Source organism: Acanthaster planci, linkage group LG10 (genome assembly GCF_054643075.1).
Source record: "Acanthaster planci isolate LZ-2023a linkage group LG10, COTS_SCS, whole genome shotgun sequence".
NCBI lineage: Eukaryota > Metazoa > Echinodermata > Asteroidea > Valvatida > Acanthasteridae > Acanthaster > Acanthaster planci.
Window position 1 is genome coordinate 8,708,190 of NC_141786.1, and position 25,730 is coordinate 8,733,919.

The 25,730-nt window shown below is 42.0% G+C and overlaps 1 protein-coding gene across 2 annotated transcripts; it reads right to left on the minus strand.

The window, feature by feature from the left end:
* Positions 1-4,022: 4,022 nt before the first annotated feature.
* LOC110984979 (uncharacterized) lies at positions 4,023-25,730 on the minus strand. 2 transcript variants are annotated; one of them, XM_022245652.2, is made up of 5 exons: positions 25,713-25,730; positions 25,434-25,513; positions 13,118-13,165; positions 12,728-12,892; positions 4,023-5,210 (listed from the first exon to the last, which is right to left on the minus strand). In XM_022245652.2, the coding sequence occupies exons 2-5, from the start codon at positions 25,435-25,437 to the stop codon at positions 4,960-4,962; spliced, it is 468 nt and encodes a 155-aa protein (XP_022101344.1). In that variant the 5' UTR covers positions 25,438-25,513; positions 25,713-25,730; the 3' UTR covers positions 4,023-4,959. The 2 variants fall into 2 exon arrangements, with proteins under 2 accessions (XP_022101344.1, XP_022101343.1); XM_022245651.2 differs by lacking the exons at positions 25,434-25,513; positions 25,713-25,730 and adding an exon at positions 17,913-18,204.

The window sequence follows — 25,730 nt, forward strand, 5'->3', positions numbered from 1 at the left end:
TTATTCACTTATTTTTTTACAGCACGACTCGAGCTCATTGTTTACGTTTGTCAAGTATTTTTGTCATGGCCATTGATAATGGTGAGCGAACTGTCTTCTAAAGAAGTCATTTGTTTTGTTGTTTTGAGTCTTGACCTTTATATCTCTCTTTCCCATTTTCTAAAATCGCACTTGAGACAAAGGAGTCGCCTTAGACGCTCCGTGAAGTCGTCTGGCATGTACCCTTCGACCTGCACTTCCTTCACACCACAAGGCCAGAACAAAAGTTTAAATGGTATGCTGGCACACAAAAATATCTGCATTACTCGGTTGATTTTGAATCCTGGAAAAAGGTATGCCTTTTCAAACTAGGAAAAAAATCGTTAGTTAAATTAATTAAGCAGGGAACTGTGAAGCTGTATCAGGACCAATGGTGAAAAAAGCAGAACTTTCTCCCTGAGCCAACTCATACATAGAACTCGTACGTACGACATACAAGTCGTACGTATGAGCATAAGCTCAAGGAGGAAAATCTAATCACCATGTTCCCAATACACCTTCGTAGTCCAGAGATTTAAGAGGTCCTCTAGGTCCAGGAGGAGCATTTGCAGCAAATATGCCCTTAGAGACGTGAGCTCTCTGTCTCCAGCTGTTGTCCAGTCGTGCTGGCAGGTTTGGCCCTTATTTGCTAACAAAAGCAAAACCACCCAGATCTGTGCGCAGGTTCAGAGAAGGGGTTGCAGCTCATATATACCGGATTTACAAAAATCATAAAAAGTCTACAAGCGTAAGCGGGGAGCCATTTGGTCCTTATAAAGGCATTTTTAAAAGCTGGGTGGTTTTGATGGTTTGCATAGCTACCATCTTGCGGGTTAGTGCTTTTGTCCCATAGGTTGTGCACAAAGAAAATTTCTCTGTGGAACAAAATAACTGCCCTGCAAGATGGCTACGGTTCCACAACTTCTATAATGTCCAATGCATAGTTCGCGGCATTATCAACCTGAGCAGGAGCACGTCCTCATCTGTTGAAAGAAGCCACGTTGGTCGGGAGTGCTCACTTTTGTTGGTAGCGATCCGACTGCAACGATTATTGTCACAAAATATGATTTATTTTGGAGATATCAGGAGTGTATGGGAAATCAAACCATAAGAATTATTATGTTGTATTATTGGATTCTTTGTGATTATATAAATCACGGGATATGATTGTATAAGTTAGAGATTATATGAGTGTATAAATTAATCAATTTTGACCTTGTAAAACAGCCCATGCAATGGACAAATTGATGTTTGATTATGAATCGAATGTAACTTTAAATGAAATAGGAAATTGTGGTTTTGAGTTGCCACTTTAAACCGTGTGTATTCGAGTTTAAAGTCCCTTTTGTTAGAGCCTTTACGCCTTGTGGAGTTTGGTGCATTCGCGATCCCAGGAGCATGTGTGGGACGTGTCACGCCAGTGTACACATGGTTTAAAACACGGTGATAATTTCAAGCATGAACCGCTTCCCAAACTTCGCGCATGTACATGAATGTGTTTGTGGTTGGATATTATTGGTCGCTGAGACCCTCCAAATGGGTGCGGTGCATTCCCGTGATTTTTTTTTTTAATGAGAGCATAAAAATCAAGCTTTGGGGAGTGACTCGTCACTTAGTGGCAAGCAACTCAGGCTCGAGGTCTTCAAGGATACCGAAGTTCTTTGAATTCGCTCTCCAGTCTAGAGGACGCCGACGGAAGTTATGTGTTGCTAAGGGTTTGCCAAGCTAAATTCGCCTCTAAGTCACGAACCCTAAAATCCAGAATTATTCTGTAAGTGTGATTTACTTATTGATATATCGTCGTTTAAAACTTGTGAAATTAGAATTGCTTGTAACCTTAAAGAGTTTATAGGCCTACGGCTTGTATAGACAAAACTAGCATCTTGACTTGGTTAATATCTCGCCATGGATTTAGCACTTATTTTGCGAGGACCGCTGGTGTGGTTTTATATATATATATCTATCTTGAACAGATTAAGTAATCTTGTGGCTTGAAATCTAGATGAATGGGCACGGATACATTGTATTAAAGAAATATTTTAAATTTCGGGGCTTTTTTGGTTGGGAATGGGACACGCCTCTACCATCTGCCGGGAGTGATGCACCAATGCCATACTGGTAGTTTCCTGTTGACCTGACGTCACCTACTGGAGGCCCGACGCCGTCTTCACCCCTGTGTGTGATTCCCCTGTTCTTCTTTGTCTTGGTATCGTTTAAGATTGAGTGTAATGCACCCACTGGCTCACCTTTTTCAGGGAATAAGAAATTTTTGAAATGAGGGCGGTGGAGCTTGATAGGAAACAGACATTATTCACTGGCTTATGTTATGTCATCAGGAGAGTTGTTGCTGTGATGTCATTCCGCAAAGGCACTGTACAGTTTATCAGTTTTTTCCTTGTTCAACGTTAAAGGTTAACAGGAATTGAAAATATGTAGTCCACGTGAATTATTTCAAAATAACAATAAATACGTAACCATTTCAAAAACATCATTAAAATCAAAATTTACCCCATGACCCCACATGAGTAAAAAGATCCTGCGTAACCCCGCCCAAAAAAATCCCATTTTGGCCGTTGTGCTCCCAGGCTGATTTGATGACGTCATCAGAACGTCATCATCATTAAATTCATGATGCTTTTGAAATTGTGACGTATTTATTGTTATTTTGAAATACTTCACGTGGACTGATTGCTTTCAGTTTCTGTTAATCTTTAACTCAATAAAATTGGTTCTGGGAGAACTTTCATTCTGGATTTTTTCCCTGCCCTCGTCGGACAGGGCAAAAATTCAAAATTAATTTACATCTCCCCGGCGCAAATCCATTCTTAAAATGGCAGAACTTTAACCACTGCCCACGTCGGACAGGGCAAAAATTCAAAATTGATTTACATCTCCCCGGCGCAAATCCATCCTTAAAATGGGAGAACTTTAACCACTGCCCACGTCGGACAGGGCAAAAATTCAAAATTAATTTACATCTCCCCGGCGCAAATCCATCCTTAAAATGGGAGAACTTTAACCACTGCCCACGTCGGACAGGGCAAAAATTCAAAATTAATTTACATCTCCCCGGCGCAAATCCATCCTTAAAATGGCAGAACTTTAACCACTGCCCACGTCGGACAGGGCAAAAATTCAAAATTAATTTACATCTCCCGGCGCAAATCCATCCTTAAAATGGCAGAACTTTAACCACTGCCCACGTCGGACAGGGCAGAAATTCAAAATTAATTTACATCTCCCAGGCGCAAATCCATCCTTAAAATGGGAGAACTTTAACCCCTGCCCACGTCGGACAGGGCAAAAATTCAAAATTAATTTACATCTCCCCGGCGCAAATCCATCCTTAAAATGGGAGAACTTTAACCCCTGCCCACGTCGGACAGGGCAAAAATTCAAAATTAATTTACATCTCCCCGGCGCAAATCCATCCTTAAAATGGGAAAACTTTAACCACTAATTTGATGCTATTTACTGACGCTGTTGCCATTTCCTATAGGATCTCTTCTTTTGCAGGTGTTTAAAAACTGTAACGTCTGGTATACAGTACAAAAGTAAAGCCAAAGTACGCAAAGTGTTAAAAATCCCACGCAGCCATCAAAATACCAGAGTATAATCCACGCAATGCTGCAAACCAAATGAAACTTACACTACAACCTCTTTCCAAAAAGCAATGCAAATTTTGAACAAACATCAGATAACATCGACCACAACGACAATTTAAGAGTCATTCTCCTGCAAACCTTGGAGGCTCATTATATCATTATGTCATTGTATCTTAGCTCAATTGTGGCTCAAGTGTGGCGCGATATTTCAGGTCTATAAAACCCAATTCTCCACAATGATAGCAATTTCTTGTGCTTGTCCTGAAATATCGCGCCACACTTGAGCTAAGATATAATGACAATTTTTCATTGCCATAAAACTGAAAGAGGCACCAAAAATCTCTTGAAAAGGCAAAACGAAGCAAAAAAGGTGGAACGAGACACTGATAAGACACGTACTCAGACTACATTAAAAACTTTATTGTAAGGGTCCTTCAACTTCATATTGATGCGCCGCATTTGAAAGAAACGGCATACTTTTTTTGTTCTCTGTGTTTAAAGTACTGTTTAGTATGTGCATTGTGATTATTGAAATGTTTACAAGTAACTTTAAATTCCCCATGCGTCTGTTTCACTCTTCCACAAAGTGGAAGATGACAATGTGCCCCCTCCCTTTGTCAGGGTATTAGGGAATTCTGGCCCAAAACCTTTCAAATTTTAAAATTTAAAACTTTTCAAATTTTCATTATATAAATCTTCCACGTCAAATTCGACTCCAAGCGGAGTCACAATGTGCCACACCATCTCCTTACGTGTTATATAACCATTGAGTATTACATTTGGGGACGTGATGGCCCGAACAAACTGTCCCATTGGCCTTTTTATTTGTTCGCTAAAATCACTCTTCTTATTATCTCGATGGAGGCCTGGCTGGATTTAGCCGTAGCGGAACTACTTAAGAGAAACAAAACACACCCCACACAGTACAACGTCATATTGATTACATCGGTATAATTAGTAAAAATGTGAACTCCATTGAGGGCGAGTCGACCAGATGCACAACAGGCTGATGAGTCCACATTTAATTAGTGTTTGATACAGATTTTGACAGCAAACTTGACTTCTCGAGACGATCAGACAATAACAGGATAACAAACTGCACAGCTGACAGTCCAGACCGCCTGTTGAAGTCACATACCGCCTATTCAACCTAAGCTATGCTACTTGAATTTTTCAAACAAATTACACAGTACATGTATCTACAGAGTGGTCATAGGGGTCGTAAAACAATCCCTCTCACTCCTTCCTAGCCTAAACTTTCTAGATCGTGGTAGATATAACGCCGTAGCAAGAAGGACTCAGCCTCACCGTCCATTTTTCGCGGAGGGCGCCGAGGCTAGATATTCCACAGCATTGTGGCGGTGACCAGAACGCCCAGTTGCCACCCGAGCAGCTTGAGAGAGGCTGCGCCATTGCACCGGTCCGCGTCGTCGCAAAAGCACACCTCGCCATCAAACTCATTGGAGGCAGCGTCTGCAATCAGCCACGGGAGGGCGTCCTTTCCGGAGTAACACTTGTTCTCGGGAACGTTATCGGGAGTGAAATAGCTGCACTGTCGCAGTAGACCTTGTTGCTTGAACCCAGTTCCTGCGGTGGACGAAAATAAATCATTTAAAAAGACAATTGTCAAATGAAATGGCGGAGGAGCCATAAGTCAATAGGTCAACGCCTTTGAATATTGTCACAACGAATTTTAAACTATACGGTCAAATGGCGTACTATTTACGAGACACATTTCTCTCCATTCCCTAGCCTCCCCCTAGGCAACGCAACTATACACGACGCGACGGCATGACGGCTCCCTTGCGTCGTGCCGTCGGGTCGCACCGTCGCACCTAAGAAATAACTGTTAAAAAATAGAAGCCAAGAAAAAAGGGCACAGATTGACGGAAAGTGATGAGAAAGTTTGGCTCTCTTCATTCTCTTACCGTTTATAATCACTCTCGCTATACCAACATATTTGCCAGGTCTTGTATATTTCGACCACCAAAAATTATCTTAAAGTTTGCCTCCATCAAAAATTTATAATGAGTACAATATGTTCGTTGCGAACGATGTTTTTTACACTAATGACAGAATCGAATGACATTCACGACTGCCGACTTCGGGACCCGATTGATTATGAGAGGTACTCTTTAATTTCGTGATTATGATGGTTTTAATATGTCTACGGGTTCGCAGGTACCCCGACGACAACAAATCACAGTGACAGTTATTTTGGGGGCTTTCACGCGCTATCTTCTTCCTGGTGCAAGCTTCAACTTTTCGTGCGCAAGTTTTAGTGCGAGTGTAAAAGCTCTAATCTTTGGCCGCGCGAATTTTAACCTTGGGTGCACGTGTAATTCGCACAAAGGGTGAAGCGTGAAGACACGCTACTGCTAGCTAATACGTACAGTCCTCACGGCCGTGCCGTGCCAGGGTTTCGATTCAAGTTTTTTCGTAGGCCTACAAACAATCAAAATTCATCACCAATCAGGTATAAAAGGGTATAAAGTGTATTTTCAAATTGGTCTTGTGCTGGTCTCGGCCGAAAATTCCGAGAACAGGAGGTGCGAGATCAAGACCAAGACCGAGACCAATGATTCGAGACCAAGACCTGCATGTTCGAGACTAAGACCACCTTCAAACTGGTCTGGAGACTGGTCTCGAGGCCAAGACCAGTCTCGACGACTACAACACTGCATGTCTAATTTCCCCTCAGATCCGCGTGTTACATTAGCAAGCACGTAATAATGATTGATGTATTTTATCTTAGCATGGATTCAGAAATATTGTAGCGGGCATAATATGAGAATCATGACACCTGCTTAACATTATTTATTTGTTTACTAGTTTACGCCTTTTATTATCAGCCAACCAGTGAGAATTAATTCATTTCCGGCTAAGATAGTGAAAGAAATATTGTGAATTTACAATGAAAATAAGTAAGGGCCTAGCTTGAAGACAATCTATTGCTGAAGTTGGGGACGACTTGACTTGGCTAGTCTTGACTTGGCAAGTAGCTGTAGAGCTTGCAATAGAAAGGCTTGCAGTAAAAGAGCTTGAATAGATGGCAAAGATGTGTTGGGCTAAGTGCAGATGATGTTTAGGGTTCAAATGCACAGTCTGTCCTTCCCCTCGACTGAGTCAGGTTTCGGAACGGAATTCATGTGGCTCTGGTCCAGGCCACCCACTGTCCAGAAACGTATGCATGTGTAGCTCAATAGGCTTTACTCTGGTGATGTCTTTGCCTAGAGCAGGACAGGGACGATTTTGTAAGTATGGCAGGTTCGATGGAAGGAGAAATCAGCCAATAGCCAAGTGAAGTGGGAGGTCACTGGCTACGGAAGTTCTCAGCTCCTTCTCAAGAACTCTTGTGGCTGGTTGCAAGTTCTGCTACCAATTGCCCGTACGCGCTGCCAAGCAACCCACACAGGTCTGAGAAATTGTATGACCTAATTCTGGCGGAGTCAGGAATTCAAAAAGTGGGCGAACAAAATCAATTCTATTACATATTATTAGGAAGATCAAAATTAGAGCAGATGAAGCTTAAACGACGTTGTGGCTCATGTAATTTATTTCCTGGAGACAAGGCTGATAGTTGATAGCGTACAAAGAGCGAATACCATGTACTAGGTGCAGTCCACTAATTCAAGTGAGAATTTTGCCGAGCTCATTAGCATTAAACGTGCCCCCCAGCATCTTTTGAAAAGAAGGAGATTGTTTGGCCCCCGAAATGGTGAGACAGTATAAACAGTTGCCAGGATCAACTCCTTTGGTCTTTGAGCTTTCCTGTGAGAGCAAAATCACTAAAAAGTACGACTGAAAATGCTCCGCAAGGCCTGAGAAAGTTGAGGGTTGCCACTTGAAAAATGGCTGCAGTCAGACTTCGCAAAAATCACTTTTGTGGGGGTGAATTTGTTTTGTAAGAATAATTAAAAATGAAATTGGTTAATCCACAAAAAATTGCAAACAAATGAAAGATTACGGACCAGACAATAATTTTATTTGTGTTTCAAAAATCTGAAGGACGTTGGTATGCATGTTATTGCAGTGCTGATTTTACACTCTTTTCAATGGGGCTTGAATTAGTGGTTTGTATCCTACCATGCAATTACGGGGGGGTGGAAGAAAACAGTAAAGGCGCCCTCTATAAACACCATGAAGCAAAGGGCGACAGCACACGACATGTCGCGTCGTGCGTCGAGTCGGACTTCAGGCGACGTAATAGGCGACACCATGCACGACACGACGTACGACGGTACGACACGACGGGCGACGGAAGGGGCGACGTTTAGGAAGGGAAAAAATGCAACTTGGAAATGACCTAGGACAGCACGACGCGACAGGCGACTGCACGACGCGACGTGTCCTGTGTTTACAAGCGTAATCGCCTGGAGGGAGGCTAGACATAGAGAGAGAAACGTGTTCGTAAATTGTACACCATAGAAATGTGATAGACATGTTCAAAGTCCGACCAGTAAAAAGCAATCAAGTGTCCCTTTTTCATAAGGGGAAATACATTTTTTAACAGTCTGGATCAGATAATAAAAAAGAGTTGCCCCTTCCCATTCGTTTCCCCAGCTGGTACCCTTAAGAACTCCTAAGCACACATGTATCAGCAAAAATGTTGAGAAAAAAACAGTGTTGTAGTCGAGTACTTTCGGAGTACCAATGTTCTCCGCAAAATACTGAACTGGGTAAGAGGAAATAAAGCCAGAGTGCACAGGCATTTGATGGTAAATGTGCAAAGGTAAGATTACCAAATGAATGTTAGACTTCAGACACTCCCAGTTGTGTAAAATTTAAGTTTTAAGGAGAAAAGTACCCGGAAAGTACTCGGCCGAGTACTTTCCAAGTACTCTTGTCCTAAAAAAGTTAAGTTTAATCAAACAGTGATGGTCTGAAGTCATTATGTTGCTTTGTAATCTTACCTTTATGCATGTACCATCAAATGCCGATGTACTTCAGCTTTGTTCCCTCCTAACTAGTTAAATATTTGGTAGAGAACTTGGTTCTCAAAAAGTACTCTACTACATCACTGGAGAAAAAACAGCTCGGAAAAAAAACCTAAACGGAGGTGACATCCCTTCCATTTCAACAAGAAATGGACGTGGAACTGGGCTCTTTACGAAAGGCCCGGAGTGCCGTCAAGTATGTATTTTCGACAAATGAAGTGTATTTTTCCAAAGTTCCTTTCTTTTAAGTATATTTTCCCGTTTGTTCGCGATTATTCTCTAGTTTTTTTCTCTAAGATATAAAAATAGAAATAATTTTTTCCAAGTTCGTTTCTTGGAGATATTTTCGTTTTCATGAATTATATTTTTTAAATTTTTTTTGTGAGAGAAAAATCCAATCTTGATTACATCTTCTGAAAATTAACTTGGAAAAATTATATCTCATAAAAAACGAACCTCATCAAAAAAAATATATCTCGTAAACAAGAATTATTTTCAAAAATACAAACAATGTTTCAATACATAGATCTCATTAGAATGAACTGAAGAATGTATGTCTCGAACAAACGAACTTTGAAAAGAATATATTTCAGACAAACGAACTGGGACAAAATATATCTCAACCAAACGGACTTCGAGGAATTATACTTCACGCTTTGAAAATTGATGGCACTCCAGAGCCTTCGTAGTTCTTCCTTTTAGTCAGCTTTGTCTATCTAACAACACAATGCATGTGGGGCCTACACGCAGTATGTGTAGAAGGCCCACCACGGATTTTGTCCTAGCACATTCATGGGTGTAAATCCGGAAGGGGGGGTATGGCATATGAACAAAACATTCAAGTGGATCGTGAAGAATCTTTCAGACTGCCAAGGACTAAAACGAATTTGGTATCAGTCAAAAAAGGGAAAACAATTACAAAAATAACTAGAGAAAAGTTTTTGTAAACAAGTACAAACACAGAGCTGGTTCGGGACTGTTTTACCAACAAGATAAGTATTGTTGATCAAAGCTCTCAAACTAACCCAAATGCTGGGTTGAAAACGTGTACAAAGTCAAGGGACTGAAATAAATATTGAAAAAACAAGAGTAATCACATGACGACGTCATCATGACGTCATTTATATACAATAATTTCTGTATCAACATCTTTGTTGGCTGTCACTTTGAAAACGATCAAACATCCGAAAGGGTTCAAAATTGTGCCTTGGAAACGTGTACAAAGTTAACGAGCAAAAAACCCCATTTGGAGAAACACTGCTCTTTTAAGTTCTTGTCACGTGATTTGCGCTTAAACTGAACAATTTTATGAAATATTACTTCATATTCGGACCCTTAGGCATATTACAAATAAAACAACACTGCGTAAAGTACCCGATTTCTCCTTCGTTCTGATAGTAATCTTGCGCCAAAGTTAAAGACTACTTGTTCACTTTTATTAAGTAGAAAAACGTGTACAAAACGTACGGGCAAATATACAATATTGAAAAATGAATATAAAATAAGGCAATGACGTCATCGTGACGTCATCCCTTTGAAATAAGTCATGCATCAGGATCTTTGTTGGCTATTACTTTGGGAACGATCAAAGACTGCAAAGTTACCGAAATTGTCGCTGAAAAACGTGTACAAAGTCAAGGGGCTATAAACTTGTTTGCAGAAACACTGCTCCTTTAAGTTCGTGTCACGTGATTTGCGCTTAACCTGAATAATTTTTATGAAATATTACTTCATATTCGGACTCTTAGGCATATTACAAATAAAATAACAGAGCGTAAAGTACCCGATTTCTCCTTTGTTCTTATAGTAATCTTGCGCCAAAGTTAAAGACTACTTGTTCACTTGTGTTAAGTAGAAAAACGTGTACAAAACCTATGGGGAAAAATTAAATATTCAAAAATAAATATAAAATAAGGTGATGATGTCATTATGACGTCATCCCTTTGCAATAAATCTTGCATCGGGGTCTTCGTTGGCTATCACTTTGGGAACGATCAAAGACTGCAAAGTTACCAAAATTGTCGCTGAAAAACGTGTACAAAGTCAATGGGCTATAAACACGTGTGCAGGAAAACTGCTCCTTTAATTTCATGTCACGTGATTTTTGTCTAAACTAGGAAAAACTTATGAAATATTATGTAATATTTGGACACTTGGGTATATTTGCAATCGAACGGAAGGGAAAATTTAGTCAGATTTCTTCTTCGTTCTGGTAGTAATTCTGGGTTGAAGTTGAGGACTGCTCACGCATTATGCGGGACAATGTGTGTACAAACCCTACGTTGTGCAACAACGCCATACATGGTTCAATATGGGACAGTTTCATGAAAATTGAAAGCCTGGCAGGTGTGACCGTAATTCTGCAATAGCGCCCTCATAGCCTGATATATGACAGTCCGAAAACTGTGTGCAATCTGTGTACAAAGTCTATGGGGGAAAATTAATGCTTCAAAAATCAATAATAAATAAACTACTTAAGTTATCACTGTGAATTTCTTCTAGGACCGTCCTTGGATGATCACACAACTATCCTCCAAGTTTGAAATTGTTCTGATTTTCCTAGGTGCCAAAGTGTAGGGGTAGAAGAACTTGGCTGAAGAAGAAGAAAAAAAAACTAGAGAAAAGTGTTTGTAAACAAACACAGAGCTGGTTCGGGACTGTTTTACCAACAAGATAAGTATTGTTGATCAAAGCTCTCAAACTAACCCAAATGCTGGGTTGAAAACGTGTACAAAGTCAAGGGGCTGAAATAAATATTGAAAAAACAAGAGTAAATCACATGACGACGTCATCATGACGTCATTTATATACAATAATTTCTGTATCAACATTTTTGTTGGCTGTCACTTTGAAAATGAGCAAACATCCGAAAGGGTTCAAAATTGTGCCTTGGAAACGTGTACAAAGTTAACGGGCCAAAAACCCCATTTGTAGAAACACTGCTCTTTTAAGTTCGTGTCACGTGATTTGCGCTTAAACTGAACAATTTTATGAAATATTACTTCATATTCGGACCCTTAGGCATATTACAAATAAAACAACACAGCGTAAAGTACTTCTCCTTCGTTCTGATAGTAATCTTGCGCCAAAGTTAAAGACTACTTGTTCACTTTTATTAAGTAGAAAAACGTGTACAAAACGTATGGGCAAATATTCAGGTCATCGTGACGTCATCCCTTTAAAATAAGTCGTGCATCAGGGTCTTTGTTGGCTATTACTTTGGGAACGATCAAAGACTGCAAAGTTACCAAAATTGTCGCTCAAAAACGTGTACAAAGTCAATGGGCTATAAACACGTGTGCAGGAAAACTGCTCCTTTAATTTCATGTCACGTCATTTTTGTCTAAACTGGGAAAAACTTATGAAATATTATTTAATATTTGGGAAATTTAGTCTGATTTCTTCTTCGTTCTGGTAGTAATTCTGGGTCGAAGTTGAGGACTGCTCACGCATTATGCGGGACAATGTGTGTACAAACCCTATGTTGTGCAACAACGCCATCCATGGTTCAATATGGGACAGTTTCTTGACAATTGAAAGCCCAGGCAGGTGTGACCGTAATTCTGCAATAGCGCCCTCATAGCCTGATATAGGACAGTCCGAAAACTGTGTGCAATCTGTGTACAAAGTCTATGGGGGAAAATTAATTCTTCAAAAATCAATAATAAATAAACTACTGAAGTTATCACTGTGAATTTCTTCTAGGACCGTCCTTGGATAATCACACAACTATCCACCAAGTTTGAAATTGTTCTGATTTTCCTAGATGCCGAAGTGTAGGGGTAGAAGAACTTGGCTGAAGAAGAAGAAAAAAAACAAAAAAAAACGACAGAAAAAAAAACAGAACGATTACAATACCTGGTTCGGCTGAACTGCCGAACCAGCTAAAAAAAAGGGAAAGAAAAAAAACAGAACTATTACAATATCTGGTTCGGCTGAACTGCCGAACCAGCTAAATATGTTGTTTTGAATACATAATTATTACAGATGTACAATATCATGAACATCGACCTCTATAAAATGGTCACATTTTGTCACCCCCTCCTGCTTTTCAAATGGTCATGTCATTCCCCTACCACCACCACCACACCCTCAAGCGAAAAATTTCTACACACGTATACGCCACTGAGAACAATTCAAGCCCAAGTTAGCTTAAGGTGTGCTTACCCGAATTGGTCAAAGTCCCTTCAGTTTTACTGCATCTGGTCACATCGTTTCGGTCTGCTGGGCGGCATTCCAAGGTAAGCTCTGACACCCCGGGGTTGTCGCAACAGGAAGTAGATGTCTCATCCCCCTTAAAGTTGTGGCAGACATGGCACTTTAGGCCGCTCACTGTAGTGATCACAGAGGGGGGAAATCACGGACCCGTGCCGAGAGTTGGGGTCAACAATCGATTGATAATAATAAGGAATTCCAGGTTACAACACAGTCCAAACAATTTCGTTACGACTACAGTTAAGCAATAACCATAATAAGTCCCCATCCCAATCAGTCAGGAAGAATACGGGCTGGGAAATTCGCTTGATCACAAAATTTGAAGGTAAAAGTTACACTTACCAAGAACCAGCGCAGCCATGAAGATAGCCAATGTGATTACTACACGACCTGAAAGGAAGATACAAAAAGACAAGTCAATCCTTTCTGCCTTTAGTTCTCTGGGTATGTGGCTCCCCTAACAAGATTTGTCAAGGCCCAGACTTGTAGAGTCTGGGGTCACCACTGCGCATGGCCTTTCGTGCAAAAAAAAAAGAAAAGAAAAGAAATAAACAGCAGTCCGGTCCTGCTACAGTTGTCAGGAGGGTGGAGATCCATCTGCCAATGAAGGAGGATAGGATGCGCAAAACCAGGCAGAAAATGGGCTCGAGGTGATTGTGGCTTGGCTCCCTTCGATAATTACCAGGTGTCAATCAGCAATGAAATTGTAACCAAAAAGAAACCAAAAGAAAGAAACCCTTGACGTCTAAAAGTTTGCCCAAATTGGTATGAACTCTAAAGCCAACAAAACAGGGCTGAAGTTATCCCACAAGGAGCCATGTTGCTGTGACTGCCAGCCCATCAAGGTGCAGGTCTCAAGCGTGAGAACTGTCACTGAGAAAAGCCCAGAAACTTCTCAGGTCCCTCACAGAAAAGAGCTCAATAGTCAGTCAATCGGCTCTGCCTTTATTTCTATAGCTGTGGATAGAACTATCGTTCCCCTAATAAGATTTGTCAAGGCCCGAACCTGTAGGGTCTGGAGCCACCACTGCGCATGGCCTTTTAAGACTGTATTTTGCAAACATAAAACCCCCGAAGAAATAAGTAATTAGCATAGGCACGTATCGCACTATCACTTTCCAGTCTGTTGGAAAATGCCCGCCAAAATGGAAAGTCAAAAATGACGGTGGAAGTTACCAGACGTACACTAGGGGCACAAAGGACACAAATTAAAACGCGTACTTCCGTTTTTTGCGTGCATACGTGACCTGTGTTGCTGTTGAGTGGAGTGAAGTTTGGATGGGGGGGAGGTACACAAGGTGCACTGGGAAAGTAAAGCCAACGATCTTGGGCTAGCACAAAGGTACTTTACTTTTTGAGGGCACTAGGGGGTACGGACCTCTGCCAGGCGGGAGGGAGAGGACCACGCCTCCCCCTCCCCCCACACCACTGGTATCCTTACATCAAAACAATCTATTTCACTTTATGCAAACCATCCCTTCTCAAGTATTGGAGGTACACCCTCATCCTTTGTACGGAGGCGTATTGAGGACATCACTAAAAGACAGTGATGGGGTCGAGTCCATTTAATCAGAGTCCGGGCCAAGTCCGAGTCCGAGCCGAGTCCCAATATTGCCTTCCTGGGTTCAAATCTTGGACACACCAAAGATTTTGTTTGAATTGAAGGACATCAAGGTCATTTGGCAACACAACATTGAAGTACACCGCTGTGCCACGCGCATGATTTTTTTTAATACGGTCATCTCGGTCCGTAACAAACTCAGTCTGGGTCCACTCGGTCCCACGCCAACTCGGTCCCTTTAGAAAAATTGGATTATTTTCAACTTGGACGCGACTCTTCTTCGGTTATGCTCTGTTTTTATTAGTTCGGTCATAAAGGCCTGGTTATTGGCAATTTTTTTTGGAAAATACAGAAATGTAAACTCTGTGAACAATATTTCCAAGTTGACACAGACCAAGTTGATTACAGACAGAGTTGACTGGCTCCCTATGTCTAGACGGTACAGTTCTTATTTTGAAGGATGCTTACTCCGCACAAAGTTATACCATGGAGGAAGGACACAGAAGGAGATTTAACTTCAGGCACTTAAAAGCGCTCAATGATGGTCGCCACCGAGTCTGACGAATAATAGAAAATATTCCAAAAATGCCTTATTGCTGCCTGCATCTTAGCTGGACGAGTGGGGCCAGTAATATCCTGGCAATATTTGTAGTTTTTGTTTGCAAATAACTACAATCTATTGATATGACCAGGAAATGGAGAGAGAAAAATCCAGGCCAAGAAGACGTTTTACGGTGTCACTGTCACTCTCAATCTGTTGTGCAATGATGATTGGCACAAGTTACAAAAAGAAGACCTGACTGCGAGCAAGTCAGTCCTTCATGCATGAAAAACGTTTAGACGCTGCACTGCACAGGCAACTCTGTCGAATCGGTTACGCAGCGCACTTTTTACACATGCCTGCCATTATCCTGGACCCGAAAATATGGGTCGTATCCAAACAATTATGGACTACAAGTAGGGGACAGCATTTTCAATGAAATTTCTGAATTTTATACAAAGGTTTTGAATGGACTTGATTCAAGTCCAGTAAGTAGTCCTAGTCAATCACTAGCCGAGTCCGAGTAACGAGTCCCAAAAAATTGGACTCGAGTCACCCATCGTTGCTTTAAAAGACAACCAAAATGCACACTATAAAACACGCAATTGGCATACACTTTTAGCCTCATTTTGACATCTTATGGTAGCTTGAGGTAAGTGGAGCCAATGAAAATGTATGTACATGGTTGTTGAGGTAAAATTAAAAGAAAATTACTGTAATGGCGTTTCTAATGTAAACTAAATTCGTGCTACTTCACGGAGACAGTGAGTGCCACGGGGGGTCCAGGATTTTTTCTTCCGCGGGAGGGGGGTTAGGCCGATTTTTTTAATTGTGAACTATGATCTCCAATTTGTAAGTTACGCTCGCTTGCTCGCTTGCTCGCTCGCTTCTTTTTAGGAAGAATCAGTGGGATGCTATCTTGTTTACTAAATTTACTTTAGTTATAATTGGAAAGTATTTTCCCTATTTTTCCTTTACCTTTCTTGACTCAGACCTAAGGGAAGGGGTGTCTGCGCCTGGTTCTTGTATCTTGACGCGCGTTCCATGACAGCAGCCACCAGCGATTCCCTTCACTTAGAAAGCGGCGATGACAGCTGATATTTTGAATAATATCTTCGGGGCTCAGCTTGGTATAGGAATTGGAAAGTCAACCACCACCAACGCGCTGCAATCCAAATGTTGACAACAACAAGATTGGAGTTGTTTTTCGGAAAGCGAGGGAATTCGTATTTTTTGTCGCATGGCATTCGGTGATACGGGACACTTGAATCGAAAGTTAAATTCATCAGGTCTGGGAACCTGACTATAGTGGGAACTGCACTTTGTTGATTCACAAACTAGGCCTACTCTATGAAATGTATGCATTATGGTCGCGGACCCGAACCATGAACTTGTTCCAGCTTTGGTCATTGGTGATGCGTTTTTGTGACTTGGTTATGCCTCTTATTGTTCCTACCAAACAAGATCCGAAAGTCATGTAAATGTAGGCCTATCCAAAATAGAATAGCTGTATACTCAACTACCGTTGACTGATAATTAAAAAGTGGGGGGGGGGTGCTACAACCATGTGTCGCAACCTACACTGTCTCCCTCATACGGTAAAGTTAGAACAGAGTAAGATAAGAGCAGAGTAAGGGAATCAGTGGATTGTTAAAATTCTTTGCTTTGTTTACCAGGTGCCTAATGCAGATGAAAGTGTAGATTAACATTGTTAAAACTTAGAGATCGAGAAGGAAGTTAAGGCGAAAAATGTACCACGTACGACATACACATGTGTAAAGACCGCTACATACTTTAGGTGGATATGAAAGCCAAGGAAATTTGATGTCACGAAATATCTGTGACATGTATTCAACTACTGCGAATTTGCAGAGCGAATATTTGATCTAACGTCATAAATTCGCGTTTGTGCCTTGTCGCTTTTGCGCCAAGTACTATAGTGAACCAGCCTTAATGAGCTCGCACACAGAAACCCAACGATTTGTTAGAATGCACCCATAGGCCCTACAAGATTTGATCATGAAAAAATGTATCCGTAAAAAAGTATCTGTATTGGTATTGAACTTAACTCCGTCTCAAAGGGAGCCCCCTATTTCCACCAGTAATGAGACGATGGCGAGAGCACGATGCGACGGCACGATGCGACAGCACGACGCCAAGGCCAGGGCGACAGCACGATACGACGCGACGGCAAGACAGCAGGACACGAAGTAACGACGCTACGGCAAGACGCGGCGTCACGACGACACGACACGACGCCGCGACGGCACGACGTAATGCATTATACGCAGCATAAAGGTAATGAGAAAGGAAGCAACGCCATGACGCGACGGCACGACGCGACAGAGCCGTCGTAGCGTCGCGTCCCGGCGTCGGGGCGACGGGACGACGCGAAGCAATTTTGGCGGATATAGAACACCATAATTTCGCTGCTGTACTGTACATGACTGTCATGTACGTTGTCTCCGTATGCATAGCTTGCGCTGTTTGTTTGCAGGTATTAACAGTGTCGTACTGTGATAGTAAGCCTACACGTTTGATCATGATGCGGTGAGTTCCGATAATCTTCAACTTCCTTCAACAAAAAGCGCAGAGACTGCCTCGGACAAGACTAATGTCGTCTGTCAAATTCAGGCTTTGCACCATCATTGAGCCGCGCATTAATTGTCTCATGTTCAGCTCCACCACACGAGGGCCAACGCGCTACAAGCTGGCAGTCTCGCGGCCGACCGCTCATTCTTTTAAAACCCTCCAGTGCACGGGCCACAAACTGGTCTATTATGTCGCAGAGAACTGACGGTGCAAATCATCATTTGGACTGCGCAGACAAATTGAGTGTATCTACTAGCCTGTAACCCTTGCCACAATACCCAACACGTACAGACTCTCATTTAGACCTGATTTTCGTACATCATGGCTGCGCATTTTTTTATGGTCCTCGAGCGCATGCAATAATCAAATAACTAGCTAAAAACCTGTGTGACGGTTCACTGTGAGCATCTCTTACAAGAGAATGAAAATCGTCAACAACTCACCCATGTTCTTCTTAAAATCACCAACGTTTAACATGGAGCTGCGAAAGAGATGCTGATGCCACGTTGATACGCGGAACAATGCGCCTGAGATGTAGTATGTGCAAGACTTAACTTATGAGAGGTTGCAAGCCACACCTTAGACTGGACCCCCAACTGATGTTGCAATGAAAACTAAGAACCGGTTGTGCAGTGTACCAACTCGTCGTGCGTCATGGAGGAAACAATGGGCAAACTTCGTCACGGGTTGCTCTACAACTTTCCCCCAACATGCTGCGTATGCCTTGGTCTCGCAGCCTCATACGGTTCTATCTTTTGTGTATGTATACATACATGTACATGTTCAATATAACCAGTCAGTCCTTTCGTTCCGGGTTCTAATTTCATACCACGCTATGTCTGAAGGCGTTTTGACCCGACCTTTGCGAAGCGGGGTCAGATTAACAATTTTTTTACCTTCAAAGGTTGACGGCAATAGGCGTGAATTGACCTTGCTTATGTCTGTAATGTACATAATGTGGTCTGACAATGTGATCCATGTCGCTTGCGCGAATCTGTTTTCACAGCGGTGTGGGGAAACCAGGCTGGAATCAAAGCTAGCATCACAGTAGAGCACTTTGTTTTTGGTCATGTCATTTTCTTTTCATGATGAATATTAGTTGGATCCTACTTTATTGCATGAATCTATGGAGGAAGCGAATGCTTTATAGGACAATCAAGTAGGCCTATCTATTTCCTACAATACTCTGGTCACGGTCATGATCCTCAAGCGCGAACACGTATGATCAAATCGCTCACGAAAAAGTCGCGTGACGGTTCACTATAGCCATATCTGAAAAGAACCTTTAATTCGTCAACAACTTCCCATGTTCTTCTTAAAATCACCATCAAAACAGGGTCAACAAACATGACGTTGACGTTACGTTGCTTCATTGTATTAAAGGACTGCGTCTGCAGTGGTACGCTGGGCACATACAGCGCTTGAAATAATTATGTTTTATGTGTATGATCAAATTAAAGCGAGGGAGGTTTTGAGCCACACCTTAGACTGGAGCCCTGCCGATGTCGTAATGGATACAAAATACCGATTCAAGTGGGTACCAATTCGCCGTGCGTCGATGGAGGAAATAATGGGCAAACTTCGTCACCCGATGCGTGTGCACATGTGTGCAGGCATGGCATATTTAGTGTGGACCTCTGCACAAAAGAAGTCCACATAATGTAGGGTGCGATGGCGTAGTGTGGACTCGCACACGTCCACACAATGTTTCCCCCTCTCTGAAAAACAGTTTCAGAGGCAAAATGAAGAGGAACAGTCCAGGAAATTATCATCAAAAATCAAGCTCGAAGGAGTTATCCTAGTTAGAGAAAAATGATCATTTTCCTCAAGTTTCCTTCACCACAGGAGAACAAAGTAACGTCTGAACTTAGTGTGTAAAACAGGTATGGGTGTGCCACATGTGTGCACACTGGTCTGGCAGCCTAGTATGCGGTTCTCTCTTTTGTGCTACGAGACACACGCCTATACACAAGCCAATCCTTTCGAAAATTCAAAATTTCATAACAAACTATGTTTGAGCCAATTATATCCAGACTTCTAAGCAGGGCCCGATTGATAAATTTAGCCTGCAAGGAATGGCAGAAATTGTAATAAATTGGCATGACCTGACCTTGCTCAAGTCTGCAGCATACAGAATGGGATCCATGTCGCTTTTCAAATTTGTATATCTGGAAGTTAGAAAAACCCTGTTGTAATATCCATTTTCCTGTCAAAGCGTGATGGACATTTTTCTGAAGACCGTTTTCAGGAGAAACTTTTTTCAAATTTCGTTTCTATAAGATTTTTTAATATTCTTTTGTTCGAGATATATCTCCAGTTGGTTCATATGAGATATAGTTTGAGGACAATTGTTGACAATGTGGAAAATAATCGATTTTTACTATTTAAAAGGGCATGCCATGACACCCAAGCCCACAATGTGGGGGCATTTTTCCGCGGTAATTACTGTTTCAGAAGTAATTTCAAGAGGTATGAATGTATAAGTTTTTTTTTTCTCATTAAAAATAACTTGTAAAAGCTACTTCAGAAAGATGAATCCCTCTCCACGGTACCATACACTCTGTGTGCACCACACGGCACGTGCGTCGATCTAATGGCGGAGCCAGCTCTACATGTTGCACGTCCTTCCGTATAAGTTCAGGATACAGCTGGGACGGTCTTGTGATGAAAACCAGATTCAATCCCGTCACCAAAAATGTTCGAAAATATGCTCTTATGCTTTTTTTGGTTTCCTGTCACCTGCAAATGAAAGCCGCGCTAGTATTGGTCATAGACGCAATCTTAGAGTGGCTTTCACTTTGTGGGGCAGAACACAACAAATTTGGAGCAGCTGTCATGCTGCTGAAGATGAAAAAGTACATGCTGTGGATCATCTGTGGTGCAGATTAGTAAACAGTACTCGATAACGTCTCCATTTTAATGAGATGCAAGGTGAATAAACACCTAACTCCATCAAAGAATGTGTATGAACTCTTAATGTTTGTGATGGCAGAGTACGTTGGTGTAATTGAAAGAACTGAAACCTTGTAGCGAGTTTGTACATTGCTACCACAAAGGCTGACTGAACTCTGGGCCCTTGTCTTCTTCAACCCCCTGGCTATGCAGATGCTTCGGTCCACCAAGGTCTCCGTTTTCTGGACAAGACGTAAGCTGCCTTACCTGTCCAGTGAAGATTCTTAGGTGGCTGAGTGATACAGTCTGCTCCTATTGGCCTATTTTAAAAAGTGCACTCTGTTCTGATTGGGCCCATTCAAAAATGGCCCCCCGCCCCATGCATATTCTGTCCGATAAAGATTCCAATATTGGCTTTGCCTACCACAGACGCGTCTAAGCAAACAAAGAGATAACATTATGCATTAATTTGCATAATCCACAGTGGCTTATCAAGACCCGACACACTACCGTACTTAATGACGCAATGCATTGAACAGTACATAGGAAGTAATAAGAAAGGAGGCGGCGCTACAACGCGACGGGACGACACGATACGACGGAGCTGTCTTAGCGTCTGGTCGACAGGACGATGCAACGCAACTTTGGCGGCTATAGAACACCATAGGTTTATAGGTCACGGGACGCTGGAACCATTACTGTCATAATCAATCAGTGGGCACGTGTCACACACAAATGAATAGGCTGATCTTTGTTATTGATCCAATGAAATCTGTCCAATTAGTGCCGAACAAAAAGTTCGTCATGTTTTGCAAAACTCAACACAAACATGGCTGTTTTCAACCGATGATGGAGTTCTTCTGTTCAAGGCAGGCACTCACAATGACAGGGCAATGCCACGCACTGGCCGTGTACGTGAGGTAGAAAAAGAAAGCAATTGCCAGGAATCTGCCTTCAGCAGAGCAACACCCTCATTCAGGCCCGTAGGCGGGGGGGTCGAACGAAACCCCCCTCGCTTCTGAGTTCCGCTCATTGTTGTTTAGTTTAATTGTTTTTGTTTTTTATTTTTTTCTAATAATAAAAACATATTTTTAATATACCGTGATTTTTGGAATAAAGCCCTGGCTTACGTGTTTTTCTCACGCTGAAACTGTCCCTGCGGCTTATACTCCGGGTGGCTTATACGGCAACATTCTAAGAATGAAATCAGTCACTAAACAACTCACTGTGCCTCAGCTCAGCGCTGCCGCCGCCGCCCGCCCACGCGTAATCATGTTATCGTTGGTTACCGTTAAAATTGGCTGTACCCACGTGTTGGAAATAAAGGAAACCAGTCAAAAGAGAATGAACAGACTTGTAAATGTACCCTAAGTACATGCTTGTACCAAATTGCTTATCTTTCAGTAGCAAGCTACATGAAATAGCCTTAGGCTATACCCTACTCTGCTGCCAAGGCATGTCTGGAATTACGCACGCACGTCCGTCCTGGAAAGCCACAAAGCTACGACAGCTTTAGAAGGTCAGTTATATGGTGTCCTATAGCCGCCAAAATAGCGTCGTAGCGCATAGTCCCGACACTATGACGCGACGCTACGACAGCTCCGTACATGCTTTTTGCTACTTGATGTTGATTTTTTTCTTGTTTTTATCTCATCCATTATCGTTTTGGATTAATTTCATCTTTTATTGAAAAAAATGGAAAAAATATAATCTGCATAATGTAGGAACAGCTCTCTCATAATAAGTGGAGCCCCAGAATTCGTCACTCTTTATTACCCAGCCAATGATTTCTTTTTAATACCGTCGATGAAGTTCCCATTTGTGGTAGATTTGTAATCTTATAGATACTGGTATTTCTCTGTGGTCCATCCTGGCAATTTCCAAGTAGTACTCCCAGTTCTCCAGACAATTTGTCTCCAATTTTACGGCTGCAAGTTTGACCACGGGTTTAGGAAGTTACCACCGAGCCTGCTCTTTAATACCCTTAGAATTTTCCGTCTTAGTCTTCCCTCAGGTCACTTTTCCTGGTTAGCTTCATTATCACCACACTTTCAATGATATTAGTCCGAGTTTCTGAATAAAGCATTATACAGACGCTATTTTCATTGTGGCCGTGTCTTTTTTTCAACTCTGTTTGGCCACACACATAATTTCTCACCAGATCTGCATGTTGCATTAGCAAGCATGTAATAATGATTGATGTATTGTATCTTAGAATAGATTTGGAAATAATTATTAGAGAGATCAGAATACGGGTGCTTCACAATAGTGCACCTTCAAAACTTTGCAAAGCTTTGACCAATCACAATGCCTCCCAATACGCGTATGGAAAGGGTCGATAAATTTCGCGCATTGTGATTGGCCAACGCGTTGGAAACTCTTGGAGGCGCACTATTGTGACTCTCAAATCTCAATGAGCAGGAAAAGTTAAAACATTGTTGCGGCTAACGTTAATGTTATCTACTTCCTAAAAACAATGCTGATTGGTCGCAAACCTCTTTCTGATTACATTTGATTAAAAAAAAACTTTTTCAACGACTCAGTCTTGATGAAAACACAAGTTAGAAAGAATGCACGAAAAAGAGCACCAGAATCAAAGCCTGCTACCTATCGCATATGCTGTTCAAGCACGGGCCGGGGGAAGGAAATTAATTAAAGAAAACGGTAAAGGCGCCCTCTATAAACGTCATGAAGCAAAGGGAGACAGTACACGACGCGTCGCATCGCGCTTCAGGCGAGGCGATTCACAACTCGACATACGACGCGACGCACGACAGTGCGACGCGACGGGTGACGGAAGGGGCGATGTTTAGGCAGAAAACAATGTAGCAAGGAAAGGACGTATAACAGCACGACGCGACGGGCGACGCGACGCGTCGTTTGTGTACAAACACAATAGCAAGAAGGCGAGAGAGAGAGAGAGAGAGAGAGAGAGAGAGAGAGATAGAGAGAGAGAGAGAGAGAGAGAGAGAGGAGAGAGAGAGAGAGAGAGAGAGAGAGAGAGGAGAGAGAGAGAGAGAGAGAGAGAGAGAGAGAGAGAGAGAGATATGTGTGTTGTAAATAGTACACAACACGTAATGCATTGTTAGCAGCATAAAGGAGGCGGTGCCACGACCCAACGGCACGACGCTTCAGAGCTGTCGTAGCGTCGCGTCGTAGCATCGGGGCGACGGGACGACGCGATGCAAGTTTGGCGGCTTTAGAACCCCGTTATGTTTATAGGTCACAGGCAGGGCCAGGCAGCCGTTGATGTAGGCCCATACATTCCTTAATGTCTGCCATCTGGAAGATGTTTGTACACATTCCCATTAGAATTCGCCTGACTCTGGCTAAAGTATATTTTTTTTCCTGCAATGTTTGTTTAAGGTTTACAGTCACGTGACTAAAGTAGGCTGTTCAGCATGAACAGAGGCAGAATATCATGGGAAGTATTTATAGTACTTGGCCGTAACTTTTTTCAATCAAGAAATTAGCCAAAAGGCGGTCGGAAATGGATGTTGGAGCCCTCTCTTCTGGGCTTATGTAGTAAATGTCCACCGAAGTAATACGAAGTCACTCAGATGGATGTGTGAGTTTGTATTCACATTCAAATCGTGGACCTATAACAATACGGGACAATAGGGTCCACGGTTGCCAAAGAGTCCACGGTTGGAAAACGTGTACATATGGGAGGTCTTCCGAAAAAGTTAAAGTATGAACAAAAGAGGAACAATAGGGAGTCCACGATTGAAGGCGTTTACACACTTGGGTGTGTATTTGACATTAGAAAAACGTGCACAACCCCATGGCAAAAACTAACACATTTAAATTCATGTAGCTTGATTGTGATTTGCATTTGAATTGAAAAGTATTTACCAAATACTACTTGATGTTGCTATGAAAACCAGGTACCAGTCTTGAAGGGTGCTAACTCGTCAAGCGTCATGGAGGAAATAATGGGCAAACCTCGTCACAGGTTGGTGTCCAACATTCGGACATTTCTCTCAAACAAGTATGCATGAGTCTCACAGCCTCCTACAGTTCGTGCATTGAGCTGGGCATTAACACAAGCCAGTCCTTTCCTACAGAGTTCAAATTTCATACCACACTGCCGTTTTTGACCAGACTTTCACGAAGCAGGATCAGAGGAATAATTTTGACCTTCAAAGGTTGAAGGCAGCGGTGTGACTTGACCTTGCACGGGTCTGTATGAGATCCGAGTAGTTCGGGCGAATTCGTTCACACAGCAGAGAGGAAATCAGGCTTGAATCAAGGTTAACATCCCCATAGAGCTGTTTATTTTTGAATGTTTCAAAATAAATTCTCTTTGTTTTTGGGTGGATTCTACCCATTGCATAAAATTATATTTTTTTTCTTAATTCATGAATCTAAAGGATATGAATGCCCTGTGGTGCGACTAAATGTGAATTTCCAAAAAATGATTTAAACTCCAAAGAGTATGTATTTCGCAGTCAGTGTTTGGGCGACATAATTAATTTTGTCTCTCTTCATTTTTACTCGATTGTTTGTCAAAGTTCGTTTGTTCCAGACATGGTTTTCTTTCTTATGAGATCTATGTTTAGAAACATTTTTACAAGAGGTACATAGATTTTATCTGACCCTCCAAAATTGAAAGAAATGGACAGACTGGGGGCAAGATTTGTTTAACAAACTGCAGAAATCTTGTCATCTAACTGGAAATCAATATCGCCCGGTCATCCGTATTTGCAACTGAAACAAGCACGGTCCGTCTGGTTATTTGGGATGCACATCCGAGAGTTTTGCCATCTCTTGCCGTGAAGGCCACGGTCGATCTATGCAGCGCGACTTACACGGTACCGGTACCGAAGTATTTACTGAACTACACCCCTAGCTAAAATATACCGTGAGACCTTCATTGGGCGAAGTAGATAGCTACTTAGTGCTCTGACATATATGCACACCAAAATTATCATTATTGTCCTGGTCATGGTCTTTGAAAACAAATGGAATTCAACGATGACCACATTCACGATCAAATCGCGCGCTAAAAAGGCGTGTGACGGTTCACTGTGACCTCTTACAAGAACATAAAATTTGTAAAAAAAACTTACCCATGTTCTTCTTGAAACCACCAACGGTAAGTATGGATCAGCCAAAATATAACGTTGACGTTACGTCGGTAGGAGAGCGTCTGCAGTAGAATACATGAAACAGCGCCTGAAATATGGTTTATATGCAAGATAAACGTACTAGTACAAGTTAGAGAGGTTTTAAGCCACACCTTAGACTGGAACCCTGCCTGTTGTGGCTATGGATACAAATTACCGGTCGCGGAGGGTACCAACTCGTCGTGCGTCATGGAAGAATGGGCAAACCTCGTCATCACTCACCTTACTATGCGTGTACAA

What these genes read in the sequence shown, in the direction of transcription:
- LOC110984979 (XM_022245651.2), bottom strand. Translation starts at nt 17,946, where the DNA reads ATGTTAAACGTTGGTGATTTTAAGAAGAACATGG. An exon ending in CATGGCTGCGCTGGTTCTTG is followed by an intron (nt 12,893 to 13,117) that starts GTAAGTGTAACT and finishes TGATCACTACAG; the next exon opens with TGAGCGGCCTAAAGTGCCAT. An exon ending in AGGGACTTTGACCAATTCGG is followed by an intron (nt 5,211 to 12,727) that starts GTAAGCACACCT and finishes CGTCCACCGCAG; the next exon opens with GAACTGGGTTCAAGCAACAA.